Source organism: Geotrypetes seraphini, chromosome 12 (assembly GCF_902459505.1).
Source record: "Geotrypetes seraphini chromosome 12, aGeoSer1.1, whole genome shotgun sequence".
NCBI lineage: Eukaryota > Metazoa > Chordata > Amphibia > Gymnophiona > Dermophiidae > Geotrypetes > Geotrypetes seraphini.
Window position 1 is genome coordinate 117,232,576 of NC_047095.1, and position 17,903 is coordinate 117,250,478.

The 17,903-nt window shown below is 47.6% G+C and overlaps 1 protein-coding gene across 4 annotated transcripts in view; it reads left to right on the top strand.

The window, feature by feature from the left end:
• Window positions 1-17,903, top strand: part of DDR1 (discoidin domain receptor tyrosine kinase 1) — a 94,528-nt gene that overhangs the window by 60,949 nt on the left and 15,676 nt on the right. For 3 of the 4 annotated variants that reach the window (XM_033916620.1, XM_033916619.1, XM_033916621.1), the window contains exons 2-12: window positions 5,525-5,685; window positions 9,588-9,690; window positions 9,801-10,029; window positions 12,266-12,413; window positions 12,665-12,767; window positions 12,895-13,081; window positions 13,833-14,079; window positions 14,226-14,378; window positions 15,618-15,769; window positions 16,220-16,427; window positions 17,035-17,142. In XM_033916620.1, coding sequence (XP_033772511.1) covers window positions 5,595-5,685; window positions 9,588-9,690; window positions 9,801-10,029; window positions 12,266-12,413; window positions 12,665-12,767; window positions 12,895-13,081; window positions 13,833-14,079; window positions 14,226-14,378; window positions 15,618-15,769; window positions 16,220-16,427; window positions 17,035-17,142 — 1,729 coding nt within the window. In that variant the 5' untranslated portion in view covers window positions 5,525-5,594. The remainder of the gene's footprint in view (window positions 1-5,524; window positions 5,686-9,587; window positions 9,691-9,800; window positions 10,030-12,265; window positions 12,414-12,664; window positions 12,768-12,894; window positions 13,082-13,832; window positions 14,080-14,225; window positions 14,379-15,617; window positions 15,770-16,219; window positions 16,428-17,034; window positions 17,143-17,903) is intronic. The other variant, XM_033916622.1, reaches the window with a different exon arrangement.

Consider the following 17,903-nt stretch of genomic DNA (forward strand, 5'->3'; position numbering starts at 1 on the left):
GTGGTGGGGGCTGGGGAGGCCTAGCCCCCTGAACCCTCTTATACAGGGCGCCTATGGGCAGCAGGACTGGACGTACGCTCATGGTCGCTTTCACATATGCGGCCCCTGTTTAGCTGGGCCCGGGTTGCTGCTCGTTTTACTCATGTAAAATCTGGCAACCCTAGCTCTGGGGATGGGGGAGAAGGACCATGGGATGGTTCCAGGTCAGCTTCTTCTGGTTTTTTGTCATGGGTGCATTCTGGGACTTGTAGTTCTGAGTCTTCTGCGTAGAGCTGGGTTTCTCATCCCAGTGCTTGGGACACACCTAGCCAGCCGGGTTTTCAGGATATCCACAATCAATATGCATGAGAGAAATTTATCTCATGCATATTCAATGTGGGTATCCTGAAAACCTACATAAGAATAGCCATACTCCTAATCAATTTCGGTCCTCGAGAGCCGGAGCCAGGTCAGGTTTTCAGGATATCCACAATAAATATGCATGAGATAGATTTGCATACATATTCATTGTGGATATCCTGAAAACCTAACCTGGCTCTGGCTCTCGAGGACTGGAATTGCCTACCCCTGTCCTAATCTAATCAATGGCCACCTATTCTGCTATTTTTCCATTCAGATTCAATCTGGATTACAACAAAGAGTTCCCTACGTTAAGGAGAATTATATCAATTACAATGAAAATACATACAAAATCAATACAATGCTATTGAGTAACATGGCAAAAATAGATCTTTAGTGCATTGCGAAATATAGCTTACTGGGCGTCTTATTTGCAAAGGAAGATTGTTCCGAACCTGAACAGCTTGATAAGGAAAAGATCGTTCCAAATGGCTCTTTCTAATTAAACCTTGTAACAGTTGGTAAATTGGGAGTTTAAATATGTTTCCTGTTTTTATTTATTTACCATCCCGCCCATTGGGGATCCTTCTAGGTGGCTTACAAGGTAAAAATAATTTGATACATAAAAGGACAGGGGTTAAACAAAGACATGATTTTTAGGGGGGGAGGGAGGAACTACAATAAAGAATAGAAATGTAGGGAGAAAAATACAATAGGGGGTGCCGCTATGTCCAGACTTGATTTGATTTTATAAGTTTCTGGCAAAGAATGTTTAGTTCAGCAGGAGTATGCATCATCGAAAAGGTTTTAGGTCTGATTTCAAAGTTTTAAGGAGGTGTGGAGGCGTACTTGGACTGCAGGGGCATAGTAAGGGGGGGCGGAGGGGCAGACTATTCCAGGCACCTCTCCTCCTCTCAGCCCCTCTCCCATGCCTCCACTTCCCCGCCCCGTACCTTTAGCTCTTTGCCAATGCAAGCAGCAGTTCCAAGCTGCTGCTCGCGCTGGCCTCGGCTCTTCCTCTGATGTTACTTCCTGATTGCGGGACCAGGAAGTGACGTCAGATGGAGAGCTGAGGCCAGCGCAGGCAGCTAGTTGGGGATGCTGCTTGTGCCAGGGAAGTTTAAAGAGGTACGGGATAGGGAAGGGGTGCTCACATGACGAGGGGGGGGCACCAGTGTCCCGGGCACCTCCCACCCTCGCTATGCCACTGATGAACTGGAAACGAGTTCCAGAGTGTGGTCCATGTTCGGAAAAGATGGGTTGATAAACATGCTCGTGGATAATTTCTCTATGCATGGGAATCGCTAAGCAGTTATGCTCTGTGTGGTATAAGGTGTCGTGAAAGAGTGGTTCATTTGCTTGTAGTTTCTTGAAAACCAGTGGTAATATTTTGCAGGTGATGCAATGAATGATCCATCAGACCCAACAAGGTGACATAAGAACATAAGAATTTGCCTCCGCCGGGTCAGACCAGTGGTCCGTCCCGCCCAGCGGTCCGCTCCCGCGACAGCCCTCCAGGTCTATCACCTGTGCTGTGGTCCCTGACTATTCATGACATGAGAATGCTCACAGCAATATCGTAGCCATAACTAGTGTGCTACATCAGTGGTTCCCAACCCTGTCCTGGAGGACCACCAAGCCAATCGGGTTTTCAGGCTAGCCCTAATGAATATGCATGAGAGAGATTTGCATATAATGGAAGTGATAGGCATGCAAATCTGCTCCATGCATATTCATTAGGGCTAGCCTGAAAACCCGATTGGCCTGGTGGTCCTCCAGGACAGGGTTGGGAACCCCTGTGCTACATTATCTTAAGCAAATAAAATGACCCCCCCCACCCCTTTTAATGAAACTGCATTAGCGCTTTTTATCACCTGCCCCGTTGGTAAAATCTCCAACGCTCATAGAATTCCTATGAGCATCGATTGGAACTTATACCGCCGCAGCCAGTGAGGAAAAAACGCTAACGCAGCTTCATAAAAGCGGGAGTAAATTTGTTTCAAATATTTTTTGGTAAGAACAAACTACTTATTGTAGGAATCCTGAAAAGCAAAAATAAGTCAGGAATTGTATCCAAAAATCCAATGCAAAATTTCTATGTAACAGCAACTCACAAAACCAAAGAAATTAATGCAATTATAGTAATTATAGCCTTTACATACGGCCCCTATATTATATTGTACCTGCATCCAGTTTCCCTTTAATTGCATCTCCATTCGCTGACTATACCAATATCCGCTGACGGTCTAGTCCTTCTTATATTATATTATATGCGCTGATTGTCCAGCCCTATCAATTGTATCTTCTTTCGCTGATTGTCCCAATTTTCGCTGTTTGTCCAGCCTTCTTTATTGTAAACCGCCTCAAACTTCTACGGCTTTGGCAGTATATAATAAATAAATAATTATTATTATTAATTAATTAATCAGTTTTGTTAGATTATGACAAACTTTTGTGGAAATCAATAAGGACGTAGTAGAGTATTGGATTTGATTATGAGATCCTGGATGAGCATGCGATGAGTTAAAAAAAAAAAAAAAAGGTCTTTGAGAAGTGAAAACCTACAAGTGATCAAATATCCACAACAGACTTAACCAATCTTAATAGACCAATCGCATGTATTAGATGTTAATAGCATGGCCATGTGAATGAAACGTTTTGTGTTTGTTTATTGAGAGTTTCTATACAGCTACTAAAACTGGGGAGTCAATTCAGAGGGACAACATGAGCCTCTGCAAAGGTGCTATAATACACGAGCTTCTGTAGAGATGTTACCATACAGGGAAGGGGTAAAACACGGACCTGGCGGATCTAAACCCGCACGTCCTTAAAAAATCAGAGGTCCGTGTCGCTTGTAGTTAGTTTCTGGCTCTGACAGACCTCGGTGACAATTTAGCGCTGAAGGATCCGTCTCAGCATAGGGAGGGAAAAGTATTAGGATCCGTCAGCGCTACAATGTCACCGAGGTCTGTCGGAGCCAGAGACGAGTGCTGGAGCGGCTCTAAAACGAATCCTTTAAACGGGTTTCCTGCAGCCCCCAGTAAATCAGCTCTGACAGACCTCGGTGACATGGTAGCGCTGACGGATCCTAATCCTTTCCCCTCCCTATGCTGAGACGGATCCGTCAGCGCTAAATTGTCACCGAGGTCTGTTAGAGCCAGAAACTACATACAAGCGGCATGGACCTCAGATTTTTAAGGACGTGTGGGTTTATATCCGCCAGGTCCATCAGGTCCGTGAGGTCCGCGTTTTACCCCTTCCCTACCATACAGAGTTACAAGTGCTTTTGTGAGGTGTTACAACACATGGGCTCTATAGTGAAATACACAGAGCTCTGTGGTGGTGTTGCAATGCAGAGTTATTAATATCAACATGATTATGCCATAATCCATCATCCTACTTAGGTTACTGGCACTTTGATCATTCTACGTATATGCACGTGTTTGTACCAACTTAATCATTGGAAGGCAACATAAGTTATGCAACAGTGCTGTAGCCTTGTCAAATTGTCTAGCCGAAAAAATGAATCTAACAGGGGTGTTCTGAAGTCTTGTAATCTAGTGAGCAATTTTTCAGATGCACCACAAAAGATGGAATTGCAACAGTCTAAATATGGCAACAATTTAGATTGACATAATAGCTCTTTATTGCCCAAGGCGAAAAAAAGATTTTTTTTTTTTTCTAGATAGCATCTTCAACTGACAATCGAAACCTAGACTAGCATCTAAGATAACGCCCCAAATTCTAGACGCGTCTATTTTCAAAACCTCTCCGTTGCCAATTATACTTCACTAGTGCTCTCGTGCTTAAAATTTTCCAAAGCCAATCGATTTTGTCTTCTAGGCCAGGGGCATTCCAGTCGGGTTTTCAGGATTTCCCCAATGACTATGCATTGAAAGCAGTGCATGCAAATAGATCTCATGCACATTCATTGGGGAAATCCTGAAAACCCGACTGGAATACGGCTCTCGAGGACCGGAGTTCCCTGCCCCTGTTCTAGGCCAATCCAGATCAAAACCCCAAAGAGTAGCAAGGTTTCAGAATCTCAAGAGTAGCAAGATTCCACGCAGAATTGAGAATGAGAATGTGGTGCAGTGGTTAAAGCTACAGCAGGGGTAGGGAACTCCGGTCCTCGAGAGCCGTATTCCAGTCGGGTTTTCAGGATTTCCCCAATGAATATGCATTGAAAGCAGTGCCTGCACATAGATCTCGTGCATATTCATTGGGAGAAATCCTGAAAACCCGACTGGAATACGGCTCTCGAGGACCGGAGTTCCCTGCCCCTGTTCTAGGCCAATCCAGATCAAAACCCCAAAGAGTAGCAAGGTTTCAGAATCTCAAGAGTAGCAAGATTCCACGCAGAATTGAGAATGAGAATGTGGTGCAGTGGTTAAAGCTACAGCAGGGGTAGGGAACTCCGGTCCTCGAGAGCCGTATTCCAGTCGGGTTTTCAGGATTTCCCAATGAATATGCATTGAAAGCAGTGCCTGCACATAGATCTCGTGCATATTCATTGGGAGAAATCCTGAAAACCCGACTGGAATACGGCTCTCGAGGACTGGAGTTCCCTACCCCTGAGCTACAGCTTGAGGTTGTGGGTTCAAACCCACACTGCTCCTTGTGACCCTGGGCAAGCCACTTAATCCCCCCCCCCCCCCCATTGCCCCAGGTACATTAGATAGATTGTGAACCTGCTGGGACAGACAGGGGAAAATGCTTGAGTGCCTGAATAAATGCATGTAAACCGTTCTTAGCTCCCCTGGGAGAACAGTATAGAACAGGGGTGTCAAAGTCCCTCCTCGAGGGCCGGAATCCAGTCGGGTTTTCTGGATTTCCCCAATGAATATGCATTGAAAGCAGTGCATGCAAATAGATCTCATGCAGATTCATTGGGGAAATCCTGAAAACCCGACTGGATTCTGGCCCTCGAGGACCGACTTTGACACCTGTGGTATAGAAAATGAAATAAATAAACCAATCCCACAGGGTAGTAAGATTCCCAGGCACAAGCAAGGGCTAGAGGTGTCCCTGGTTGAGAAACACTGGCTTAAAGGGGTGCCCTGGAAGTAATCTCTGGATCGACTTGAACCTAGCTCAGCTAAGTAGATTGACCTTTCAATGCTCTTTTGTAAACATGCAACACCTCTCCTCAGACTAATCCCTGTCTGTCCTTTTTTGCTTGCAGAGATGAAGGTGGTGCTGACTCTCAGCTCTTGCAGCCTTTGAAAAAAAAGGGAGGCATCGTAGGATCCAGCATGCTCTCCTCCTTCTTGCTCTTCGTTCTTGCCTTACTCTTTCCTGCAAGAGTTGGTGGGGAGGAGGTTGAAGAGCCGCACTTTGATCTTGGTGAGTTGGTGGCAGGAGCGGGATCGGGCCCCCAGTCTGCAAGTGTCGGAGTTGTGTAGCGCTTGGCTGTCTGTGCAGGAAAGGTTTGTGAAAGTGGTGGGATTTGAACCTGGACCTGTGGGTTTCATAGCTCTGGCCTCTTGATACTAGGTTGTAACATGGAGACAGTTTGAGGTGGCAGTGGGATTGGACGCTGTGCCTGCAGGTGCGAGAGTGGTTATCTCCTCTGTTGCCAGTGGCGTAGTGTGTGTGTGTGTCAGTGCAAGCAACTTCTCCAGCCTGATGTTCACGCCAGCCTGGCTCCCCTCTGAAATCACTTCCAGGTCGTGGGGCCAGGAAGTGACAGCGGAGGGAAAGCCAACACCAGCACGAACAGCAGGCCGGAGAATCTGCTCATGCCGGCGAAGATTTGAAGAGGTACGAGTGTGGTGTGGGGAAGAAGTGGGGGAGCATGGAAGCTGCGGGGGGAAACCACCGCCCCGTCACCTCCTACTGTCGCTAAGCCACTGACTGACACACAGAGAAAGAAGGTGGAGTTGGTGGAATTTGAACCTGGATGTGTGGGTCTCGCAGCTCTGGGCTTGTGATGGTAGGCCGTGACAGACCTTGCGGGAGCAGTGAGATTAGAGCCTGAGTTTGCATGTTTCACAATTCTGGGCTCCTCGGCACATGACACATTGAGAGCTGGTAAGAGGTGGAATTAGAACCCGAGTCTGTGCTGTGCTCAGTCATTGCCAGTGATCAGAAGTTTCTTTGCTTTATCCTTGGTCAATTTCAGAAGATTACAGGAAGTATTGTGTAATGCTTCCATACATATTTATCAGGGGTTACAAGTGCATGTGTTCTGAATTTATTTATTTAAAAAATTTTTGACTTGCACCTAGGAAGGTGTAGCTCATTGGTAGAGCTGCTGCCTCCGAACCCAGGGGGTTGCGAGATCAAATCTCTGTGCAGCTCCCTGTGACCCCGGGCAAGTCACTTAACCCTCCAATGCCCACCGCTTTGAATGCCAAAGCCACAGAAAGGCAGTATACAAGTCCCCGTTCCCTAGCCCTTCCCAGTTCGCAAAATAAAACATACACACAAACTCTTGATAAACCGAGTCTTCAAACAGCAGCTAGGGCCAACATTGCCTATCCATCTCTCATCGGAGAGACATCGCACGCTGCGATCCCCTTGCTCATTTCCCCAGCCTGCGGTGCCACCTCGCCACCTTGGGCCCTGACACAGAGAATCCCTTCTTAGGTCTCTGCCTGCACGCCCCTGCAGCAGTGCGGGAGTTAATCGATGGCCTCAGCTGGGAGGAATGCTCTCCCTTTCTTCCCACCACCACTGCAGCTGTGACAGGTGGGTGTGAGTGGGATTCCTGAGGTCGGTCCTCTCTCTCAGCTCTGGGGAGATCCCAACTCTGGGCACAGGGCTGGCAGGTAGAGGGGAAGAGGGAATATGTATGGGGGTAGGAAAGACAGGAATAATGCTCACAGAGAAATAGACGTAATACAGACAGCTGCCCAAACACAGGCCTTCCGATTCATATACATACACAGAAACAAGCAAAAACTGACCAAGCAAGTCACTTAATCCCCCCCTTGCCCCCTTGCCCCCCTTGTGAGCCCACCAGGACTAAACTAAACCTCAAGTTTATATACCGCATCATCTCCACGGAAGTAGAGCTCGGCACGGTTTACAAGAACTTAAAAATGAGAAAGGGTAGGAAAAGGTTTACATAAGTTTATAAGTCGAGTGGAAAAGTAAGGGAAAAAAAGAAGTTACATGTTAGAGAAGAGCCAGGTTTTTAGTTGCTTGCGGAATAAATGGAGGGAGCTCAGGTTCCGCAGCGGGATAGTAAAGTCATTCCAGAGACCTGTGATTTTCCCAGTTTACCTGCGTGGAGAATACCATGTAGGGAGGGGAAGGATAGTTTTAATTTATGGGCGGTCCTGGTGGAGTCAGGGCACGAGGAGTTGAAGGAAAGTGGGATTAGGGAAGGAAGGATGCCGTGAATAATTTTAAAAGCCAGGCAAGAGCATTTGAATTGGACTCTGGAAATCACTGGGAGCCAATGAAGATTGGCCAGGAGTGGGGAGACGTGGTCAGATTTACATTTTGCAAAAATCAGCTTGGCTGCCGTGTTCTGAATAAACTGGAGTCTTTGGAGGCTTTTTTTGTTAAGCATAGGTAAATGGCATTACAATAGTCACGTTTGGAGAGGATGATGGATTGGACAAGGACGGCGAAATGTTTTTGGCGGAAGAAGGGTCTTGCTTTCCTTAGCATGTGGAGGCTAAAAAAGCATGATTTTGTCAAGGAGTTGAGGTGGTCGAATGCAAAAATGCTCAAGTAACTGAATAAATTCGTGTTAACTGTTCTGAGCTCCCTTGGAGAATGGTATAGAAAACTGAATCCATAAATAGTGTAAAAAGTTTCAGCCTTCGATAACCAGAGCTTGTGACATCATAAAGCCTCATTCCACCAATAAGAGCCAACCTCATCAGTGATGTCACAGTGGCTTGATTGTCCTATACGTGGCTCACTTTTACTACATTTTGATTTCTAGAGTGGTATGTACAGTGGTTAAAGCTACAGCCTCAGTACCCCGAGGTTGTGGGTTCAAACCCACGTTGTTCCTTGTGACCCTGGGCAAGTCACTTAATTCCCCCACATTGCCCCAGGGACATTAAATAGATTGTGAACTCACCAGGACAGATAGGGAAAGTTCATGTAAACCATTCTGAGCTCCCTGGGGAGGATGGGATATAACACTAAAGAAATAATTTAAAAATGGGCTTTTAGCCTGAATTTGAATAGGGTCAGAGATGGAGTCTGATGTACTGATTTAGGAAGTCTACTCCAGGTATATGGTGCAGCGAGATTGAAGGAACGGAGTCGAGTTAGCGGTGGATGAGAAGGGTACAGCTAAGAGTAGCTTAACCAGATGATCGGAGGTCTCGGGGAGGGGTGTAGGAAGAGATCTGAGCGGAGAAATACAGAGGAGCCACGGAATGAATGCACTTGCGAGTCAATGTGAGGCGTTTGAACTAGAGGTCTGCATGGGAACAGGGATCGCGGGAATCCCACGGATCCTGTGGGAATATCCCCCTAACTCACGGGACTCCCACGGGGACCCTCCTCTGGCCCACGGGACTCCCACGGGGATGGAAGGCTTTGGAAGCAGGGTTCGTCCATATAATATAACGGACACGTCAGCCTTAGTAAAAGAGGGGGGTTTATAAGTTAATTACCTGAACAGATAACAAAGAAAGGGTTCCACCAAAGAGATTCCACAAGGAAAACAGCAGCGCCAACACAAAAGAAACTGTGGAATTGATGATCCTGTCAAAAGTAATTGCTGCTTTTTATGGGGACGGGCGGGGATGGAGGTAATTAGTTGCGGGGATGGGTGGGGACGGAGAGGATCCTGACGGGGACGGGTGGGGTTGGAGAGGATGCTGGCGGGGACGGGTGGGGATGGAGAAGATCCTGATGGGGACAGGTGGGGACGGAGAGGATCCTGGCAGGGACGGTGGGGATGGAGAGGATCCTGGTGGGGACGGAGAAGATCCTGATGGGGACAGGCAGGGATGGAGGTAAATAGTTGCGGGGATGGGTGGAGACGGAGAGGATCCTGACGGGGACGGGTGGGGACGGAGAGGATCCTGATGGGGACGGGTGGGGTTGGAGAGGATCCTGGCGGGGAAGTGCGGGGATGGGTGAGATTTCTGTCCCTGCGCAACTCTCTAGTTTGAACCTTGTCCAGAAACAGATAGGGATTAGGGCGCCAATGAAGCGTCTGCGGTGGAAGATAAACTGTGCAGCAGACTTAGTGAGCACCATGGAGGGGAAGTGGAAAAGGTTCAGCGTGATAAACTCTTTAACGCTCTCCCCCTTTCTCTGTCTGGCAGCCCTCTGTCGCTATGCTCTGGGAATGCAGGACCAGACAATCCTGGATGAGGACATTACATCCTCCAGTGCTTGGTCTGACTCCACTGAGGCCAAGCACAGCAGGTAAAAGGAAGCAGGATGGGGGGAGAGGGGAGATTAAGGGAACAGGGGAATGAGGTCATTGCCAGCAGGGTATCTTGGGGTTTATTTTTTGGTTGTCTCCCTTCCTGCAGGTTGGACAGTAGTGACGGGGATGGAGCCTGGTGCCCCGCGGGCCCCGTTTTCCCCTACAACACTGAGTTCCTCCAGATCGATCTGCGGCGTCTCCACTTTATCACGCTGGTGGGGACCCAGGGCCGGCACGCCGGGGGCCATGGCAAGGAGTTTGCGCGCACTTACCAGCTGAAGTACAGTCGGGATGGGGTGAAGTGGATGAACTGGAAGGATCGTTGGGGGAACGAGGTAAGGAGAGGGAGAACAAATTAAGGAAAGTGAGAGCAAAGGAAGGGAGGAGTTGGGAATAAGGTAAGTCACTTTGGAGCTGCAGTTGTGAAGTTGATGGAGAGACAGCACCACCTGGTGGTAACAATAGAGCAATGTCAACACTGTTACAATATACAGTATGACACAACACTGGCTGCCATGGGTTTTTTAAATATTCAGACAGTCGGCATCAGTATCCAGATACCAGTCAATGCAGAATATCCAGATATAGTGCTGAATGCCACAGCTGTCTAGTTAGTGACTATATTCAGAATACTAACCAGATGGCTAGCTAGTTAAAATAAGTTCCATTCGGGGCTAAGAAACATTAAAAATCCAAAAAATGGAAGGGGAAATGGGACAGAGGTGTTTGTTTGTTTGTTTGTTTGTGTGGGAGGGGTAGGGGGGCCATTGCGTTTTGTAACATACTACCATGTTTCCCCGAAAATAAGACCATATCTGATATTAATTTTGGGTCGAAAAAATACATTAAGGCTTATTTTTGGGGATGTCTTATTTTTGTCATGTACAACAATCATCTCTCCCTTCCTCTCTTCCACCCCATTTCTTCCTCTCTCTTTCTCCCCTCCCCCCCATGTGCAGCATCTTTCTTCCCCTCCCTCCCATCCCCCTGTGCAGCAGAACCCCACCGACCCTCCCATCGTGAGACTGACATACCTTCGCTCTGAGGCCTCCTAAAGCAGCCAGGGTGGGGGTTGCTGAATCGAGTCCAATTTTTTCGGCAAATCAGGCAGCACTAGTATCAGGGATGGAGTCAGGGAGTGTTGGGGACATTCAGGGGAAGGGGGCTTCAGGGTCGATCTTAACTAGGGCTTATTTTCAGGGAAACAGTGTATTCTTATTTTGATATATTACTGCTCCTATCTATTTTTCTGGAGTGATGATGTTGAAGCAGACACTGTGAAGGATTATTGAGAAGCCGTTGTTGTAGAATAATCAGATAAAAAGATGCCCCAAATGGTTGTGTTTTGTCTGGCAGAGCCGCTTCAAGGGCGTTACTTATACAGAGCCTCCAGCCACCACACGATTTCTCCAGCTGGCTGTGCTTTGGAGCATCAGCTTCCTAAAATAATAAGGGAAAGGGTTTGCTAAAATCTGGTAACCCTAACTAGGGCAAAATTGTGGTTGGAGACGGACTGATCCTGGTGTGCCAGTGTTTTGATAGTGGCTGGAATAGCTGGGAACAGCTGGTCACACTGGGCCAGTACTGTAACTCCCTGTAGTGCAGTATTTAGCTTAGAGCCCTATCGTAGAGCCTATATACCATATAGGACAGCGTTGCATAGTGTTATAAGCTGCATAGTGTTTGCTGACTCGACTATGGCTAGCTGCTTATCGGCATAGTTTGCTGACACTGGCTAGGAGGGCCTGTTTGTGCTTGGAGCTCACTGGGAACTGAAGCCAGTACATCTGTTGTTTAGACTGAACAGACTGATTAAACGTTTCAAATGCTGATACGGCCTGGTTTTCCTCTCTATGAGTAGATGTCTTCTTTTTACCTGACATTTAAAAAAACAAAACATGTTTCAGTTTCATATTTTGGGAACATGTACCATCTTGCGCTTCTTGTGTGTGCATAAAACAATCCTCTCAAGGGGGCTGGTTTGAAGTTCACCTGTGAATTAATACGACTACGGCCCGGGAACCCTCGCGTGAGCTCTTCCAGCCAGTCCATTCTTAGAGGGCTTCCCGGTCTTTGTTTTTGGAGGCTAGACGATGCTGCCCATTTTTCACGGTGATGTATTGCTTCTTGTCTTTGTAAATACTCTGCCATTTCTTTCACGGTTCTAGCTTGTGGCCATTAGGTAATAAATACACTCTTGTATGTCACATCTGGGTCAGAATTCTCTTGTGGTCTCTTAAAATAATCAGAAGTGTCTTTAAAGACTTTCAAGGGGGGAAGGGGGAGGGAGAGTAAAGGGAGGGATAGCATGGGGGAGGGATGGAGGGAGTAATTGTATGGGGAAAAATTGTTTGGGGTATTTCTTTTACTTTTTTTTGTCTGGTTCGGGAACTGAGGTCATAAGAACCCAGGCCTTGGTTCAACTGAAATGGTTTGTTATCTTAGACTAAACTGTACAACACAAAAGTTTGTTCTTGCAATCGTGCTTGTTTGAATGGTTGAAAATTAATAAACAGATTAAAAAAAAAAAAAAATCAGCTGTGTAACAGGATTCTTGAAACTTCCCCCTAGGTCATCGCAGGCAATGAAAACACACAAGAGGTAGTGCTGAAGGACCTGGGCCCTCCCATCATTGCCCGTTACGTGCGTTTCTACCCCATGGCAGACCGAGTGATGTCTGTCTGTCTGCGTGTTGAACTCTACGGCTGTGTGTGGAAAGGTGAGGACCCTTCCCCTCCCCTTTCTTGTTGGGAAGCCACCCTGAGTGTGTTGTCGCCCTCTGATCCTGGCCTAGCTTTGTGATAATATGTGTGATACTGCTCTGAACATGAAACTTATGTGCAGAGAGAGAGAGAGAGAGGTTCTGCTCATTCTTCCCCTCCCACTGTGAAGTCATTTCTTGTTTTCTTTTTTGTATCTGTCACTTTCTTCTCCTGTTTCTTTCCTCCCCCTCCCTCTCCCTGGACTCAGATGGTCTTCAGGCGTACACCTCCCCAATAGGTCAAATCATGAAACTGCCCTCCGAGACCATCAACCTGAATGACTCCACCTACGATGGATTCACCGTCTCCATGTAAGAACTGTCTTGCCTCCCTTCCCCTGCATTGGCCCCTCCCCCTTTCATCTCATCTCTGTCTCCCCCTGCTGGCAGTGACATTACCTGTGATTCACCTTTTACCACTCTTCCCCTCCTACCTCAGGCTGCAGTACGGTGGCCTGGGCCAGCTGACAGATGGGGTTCTGGGAGCGGACAACTTCATGCACATGAAGGAGCAACGAGTGTGGCCGGGCTACGACTACGTGGGTTGGAGAAACGACAGCTTGGGAAAGGGCTTCCTAGAGATGGAGTTTGCCTTCGACCAACTGAGAGAGTTCACCTACATAAAGGTAAGTGACTAGCTGGCTACATGCTTGCATCTTTGTTGTGTCTTTGTTTGTGCCCTTACGGGCATCTCATTTTGTCTAGGTAGCTATTTCTTGGGGTACTGTCTCTTTATGGGGTTTTGGTCTACATACTATGACAGTAGAGGACCTCACTCCGAAGCCAGGATATGGAGATTGTGTTCACACTGTGGGGACAGAACAAGCAATATTGTAATGTTTGTGTACTTTCCAGTGGATAGACCTGCTACCTTGTGTGTTTATTTACAAAGATTTTCTGGCACCAATGTGCCACTTGTATCTCTCTTTGTGTGTTTGACTGTCTCTTGTTTACTTTTTCCAAAAATACTAGCACCAGGGGACATGCAATGACGTTAATAAGTAGTAAATTTTAAAACAAACTTGAGAAAATATTTCTTCACTCAACGTATGATTAAACTCGAATTCATTGCCAGACAATGTGGTGAAAGCAGTTAGCTTAGCAGGGTTTTAGAAAAGTTTAGAAAATTCCCTAAAAGAGAAATCCATAAGCCATTATTAAGATGGTAAAATCTTGCTTATTTCTAGGTTAAGCAGCATAAAATCTGTTTTACTGTCTTGGGATCCTGCTAGGTACTTGGGACCTGGGTTGACCATGGTTGGAAACAGGATACTATGCTTGATGGACCTTCGGTCCTGTATGGTGTGTTCTCTTTCTCTCTCTCTGCAGCTCTTACAGGTCAATAACACATTTCCTTGTTTGGTTCTCTGCCTGTAGGTGCATTGTAATAATATTCACACGCACGGGGTGCAGGCCTTCCGCCACGTGGACTGTTTCTTCAGACGTGGCATTCACTTACCTTGGGAGACCGATCCTGTAGGATTCTCACTGGTGCTTGACACCCGGGACCCCAGTGCCCGCACCATCACGGTCCCGCTGCAGGGGAGAAACGGACGCTTCCTGCGCTGTCACTTCTATTTCTCGGACACTTGGTTGCTCTTCAGCGAGATCTCCTTTCTCTCAGGTGACGTATGGCAGTAGACCTGCCTGTGTTTCAGGCACGGTTAAAGGAGATTTGTCCCACTCTTAGAGATCTGTGTGTGTTTGGTGGAAAAGAAGACCTGCCTTTTTCCTTTGAATATTGGTTACGGTTTTTAACTCTTTCTGCAGATGTGGTTGGCGCTTCTGATGTGACTGAGACCACCCAGTGGTTCCCTCGGCCAACACGCGGCGAGAGGTTGGACCCTCCACGAATGGAGGAACCTGGATCCACAGGGGGCATAGAACTAGAGGATCATGCCAGTGGCTCTAACCTCACCTCTGGTGAGATGGGAGAAGGGGAAGGAAGTATAATGTTTGAGAGGGGATGATGCTTTACTTGGAGATCAGAAATGACATTGCTCCATGCGGCCCACATTAGAGAATGACGCGGGGACAAATTTTCCCCAGAGCACAAGGTAGTGGTTGGAATTCTTTACCATGTATAGGGAGGGACATTAATTCTTCTAGGGCAGGGTCGGTGTTACACAAACTGTGGCTCATGCAGAAATTAAGGAGAGGGCCCCCTATTCCTCTCCTCCACTCCCCACCAAATGCTCTTCCATCCAGCATCTCTCCCTTCCCCCTCCCTCCTTCTCCCCCAGTCCACCACATGTTCTTCTATCCAGCATCCTTTTCTTCTTTTAAAAATCAGCTGCTCCAGTGGACCCCCCATGGCCGGGATGTCTTTCCCTTCTCCCCACCCTGTTCTGAAGTTCCCCTCACCTTTTAAAATGCAAAGGGTTTACCGGTACGGCAGCAGTTTTCTAGCGCCGCCCTTGGCTTCTTCGGCACTGTTCCCCTGCCGTGGTCTGCTCCCCTTGATGCAACTTCCTGTTTCCACTTGGGCAGACGGTGGCAGGGGAGCAGCGCTAGAGAATCGCAGCTGCACCGGCAACATCTTTGCATTTTAAAAGGTGAGGTGGTGGTGGTGGTGGTGGTGGGGCTTCAGAACGGGGCGGGGAAAAGGAAGGGACATCCTAGCCAACAGGGGGCCCCATGGAGCTGTGGGACCCAGGGCAATTGCCTTGTTTGCTCCTCTCTAATGCTGGCCCTGTTCTAGGGATGGCCTTTCCACCAATATCTATTGGAATGATGTGGTTAAATATCCATTTAATGATATTGTAATATTTTTGTTTCTGAATTATGATGTAATAACTGTGGATTTCTAGTTTTAATTGGATGATTGTGTAGGTCAGCGCTGCCCAAGTCCGGTCCTTGAGATCTACTAGCAGGCCAGGGTTTCTGAATATCCGCAGTGAATATGCATGAGAGAGATTTGCCTGCACTGCCTTCTTGGTATGCAAATATTTCTCATGCATATTCATTGGATATCCAGAAAACCTGGCCTGCCAGTAGATCTCGAGGACCGGACTTGGGCAGCCCTGGTGTAGGTGGTAATTGACCCTGTGATCCATCTTGAACCGGAGTTCAATTTTAATTTCAACTAAAATGGGGAGCTGACAAGATTGGAAGACCTTTCTGCTGTTGCGCTGTCTTCATGTTGTTGGAATTACTCCGCAGATCTGGACCCCAAGGCCAACCTTCCCATAGCCAAGGACGAGAGCAGCAATACCTCGATCCTGATTGGCTGTTTGGCTCTGATAATCCTGCTCCTTTTGGTGGTGATTTTCCTTATCCTCTGGAGACAATACTGGAGGAATCTACTGGGGAAGGTAAATGGTTAATGGGGGGTGGGGGTGGTCTCAACACTAGTAGAGATGTGTGTGTGTGTGTAGGGGACTAGCAGGCCTAAAATAGGAAATGCAACAGAGTAGGAGTGAGGTGCATTAGTATAACTGGGGATGTAAGTTTCAGCACTAGAATAGCAAAGGGGTGCAGCAGGGCAGGAATGGGGTGCATTGACAGAGTAGTGTGTGGGTGTCTCAGTATTGGAGTAGCAGGGGGGAGCTTTGGGGGCAAATATTGTGTGGGATTTCAGTACTAGAAAGGGAAGGGGATGCTGTAGGCCAGGAATGAGATGCATTGGTTGGACTGGTGGGGGGGTGGGGGTGAGTTTAAGTGGCAGAATAGTTGGGAAGGACTGAAGTGCATTGATGTATCTGGGAGTGGGGGTACTTGGGTCATTATCCCTTCATGCCAGCTCTTCTCTTCTCAACCTACAGGCCCAACGTCGTATGTCTGAGGAAGATCTGACTGTTCACCTCTCTGTTCCCGGGGACACCATTGTCATTAACAATACCCAGAATTCCCTGGGCCACGTCCGACCCTCCAACCGCTACGAGCGCATCAGTTGTGGGGAAACGGAGTACCAGGAACCCAGCCGAGCCCGCATGAAGTTGCCAGAGCTCCCCACAGGTTCAGAGAATTCAGGTGAGGCGGGCGATGGGGCCGACCGGTGTCTTTTACAAAAGCAAGGGTTACAGATCTGTAGCTGCAACAGGGTAAAATCAGGGCTGGCTCAGCCTGTTCTGGCGAAGCTGGAGTCAGCTGCTGTCTTTACAGATGTATTTCCCACATCCCATCATGTCCTTCTCTTCACTCCAACCTTTTTCTATCATCCTCTCATGTGTATGGTTGTGTGTGTGTTGGGGGAGGGCACGTAATATTGTGTTTGCATCTGTTCATCACAGGGATGTCAAAGTCCCTCTTCGAGGGCCGCAAACCAGTCGGATTTTCAGGATTTCCCCAATGAATATGCATGAGATTTATTTGCATGCACTGCTTTCATTGTATGCTAGTAGATCTCATGCATATTCATTGGGGAAATCCTGAAAACCCGACTGGATTGCAGCCCTCGAGGGGGGACTTTGACACCCCGGGTTCATCATATGGAATGCACGTGTATCTGAACATATCATTTGCATGTGCATTTGCACCATGTATAACGGCTGTGTATATTGCTGAGGTTTGCATTTGCGTGTGTGTGTGTGTGTGCGGTGGTCTCATCCATCTGTTTGTCTTCCCTCGTCTCCCACAGCTCTGCTGCTACCCAACCCGGCCTATCGGCTCCTCCTCTCAGCATACTCTCAGCCAATGGGAGGCCTCGGCTGGCCACAGGACCAAGCTAAGCCAATCAACACCCAGGGTAAGAGCGGCCGTGGTCAGCGGAGAGAGGAGAGAGAGAAAGAGAGACATGGAAATGTTCGTTCCCAGCCTATTGCCGAAAGCTCTTCCCCCCCCTTTCCACTGAACAGGGAGTAATCTAAGACTCCTGTTTCAGAGCAGTCTGAGCCACTCCAGGATTTACTCTGAGCCATATGAGGCACTATCTCAAGTTTATTATTTTGTGATTTGCAGAGCTATATCCTAAGAGTCTGGTGGTGCTTGGAGTAAAACCCAGACTGGCTTAATCCGTTATGCACCCGGAGCTTTAGCTTAACTCTTTTCTGTGCACTTAAAAAAAAAAAAAAATCCTGGCTCTGGGGAGTTTCATTGGAGAGCTTTTAAGACCCTTTCTAATTCCCTTCTTCTGAATTCCGGGCATGCGAGTAGAGAACAAAGCTAGATTTCCGTAATGTTCACCCATCTCCAATTTTTAACCCGCACTCATTTCCTCCTCTTTCTCTCTCCCTCTCTGTCTCTGATAAGACTGCTCTTTCTTAGCTCCTGGCTGCATTAAGAACTGTTTGGCCCTCCCTGTAACAGCACCTCTTTATGGAAAATACATCAACTCAGTAGGGATCTAATAAAGAGGGAGCAGAAAAACTGTCCTTGTGGCTGCATCTATCTCCCCCGACTGCTTTTGACCTCCAGTTTCGACCCTTCCTTCGTTCTTCTCTAGGGGTGGTTATTTTCAGCTTCTGTTTTGTTACTGGACTGTTTTGTTTTTTTTCTCCCCTCCCCCAT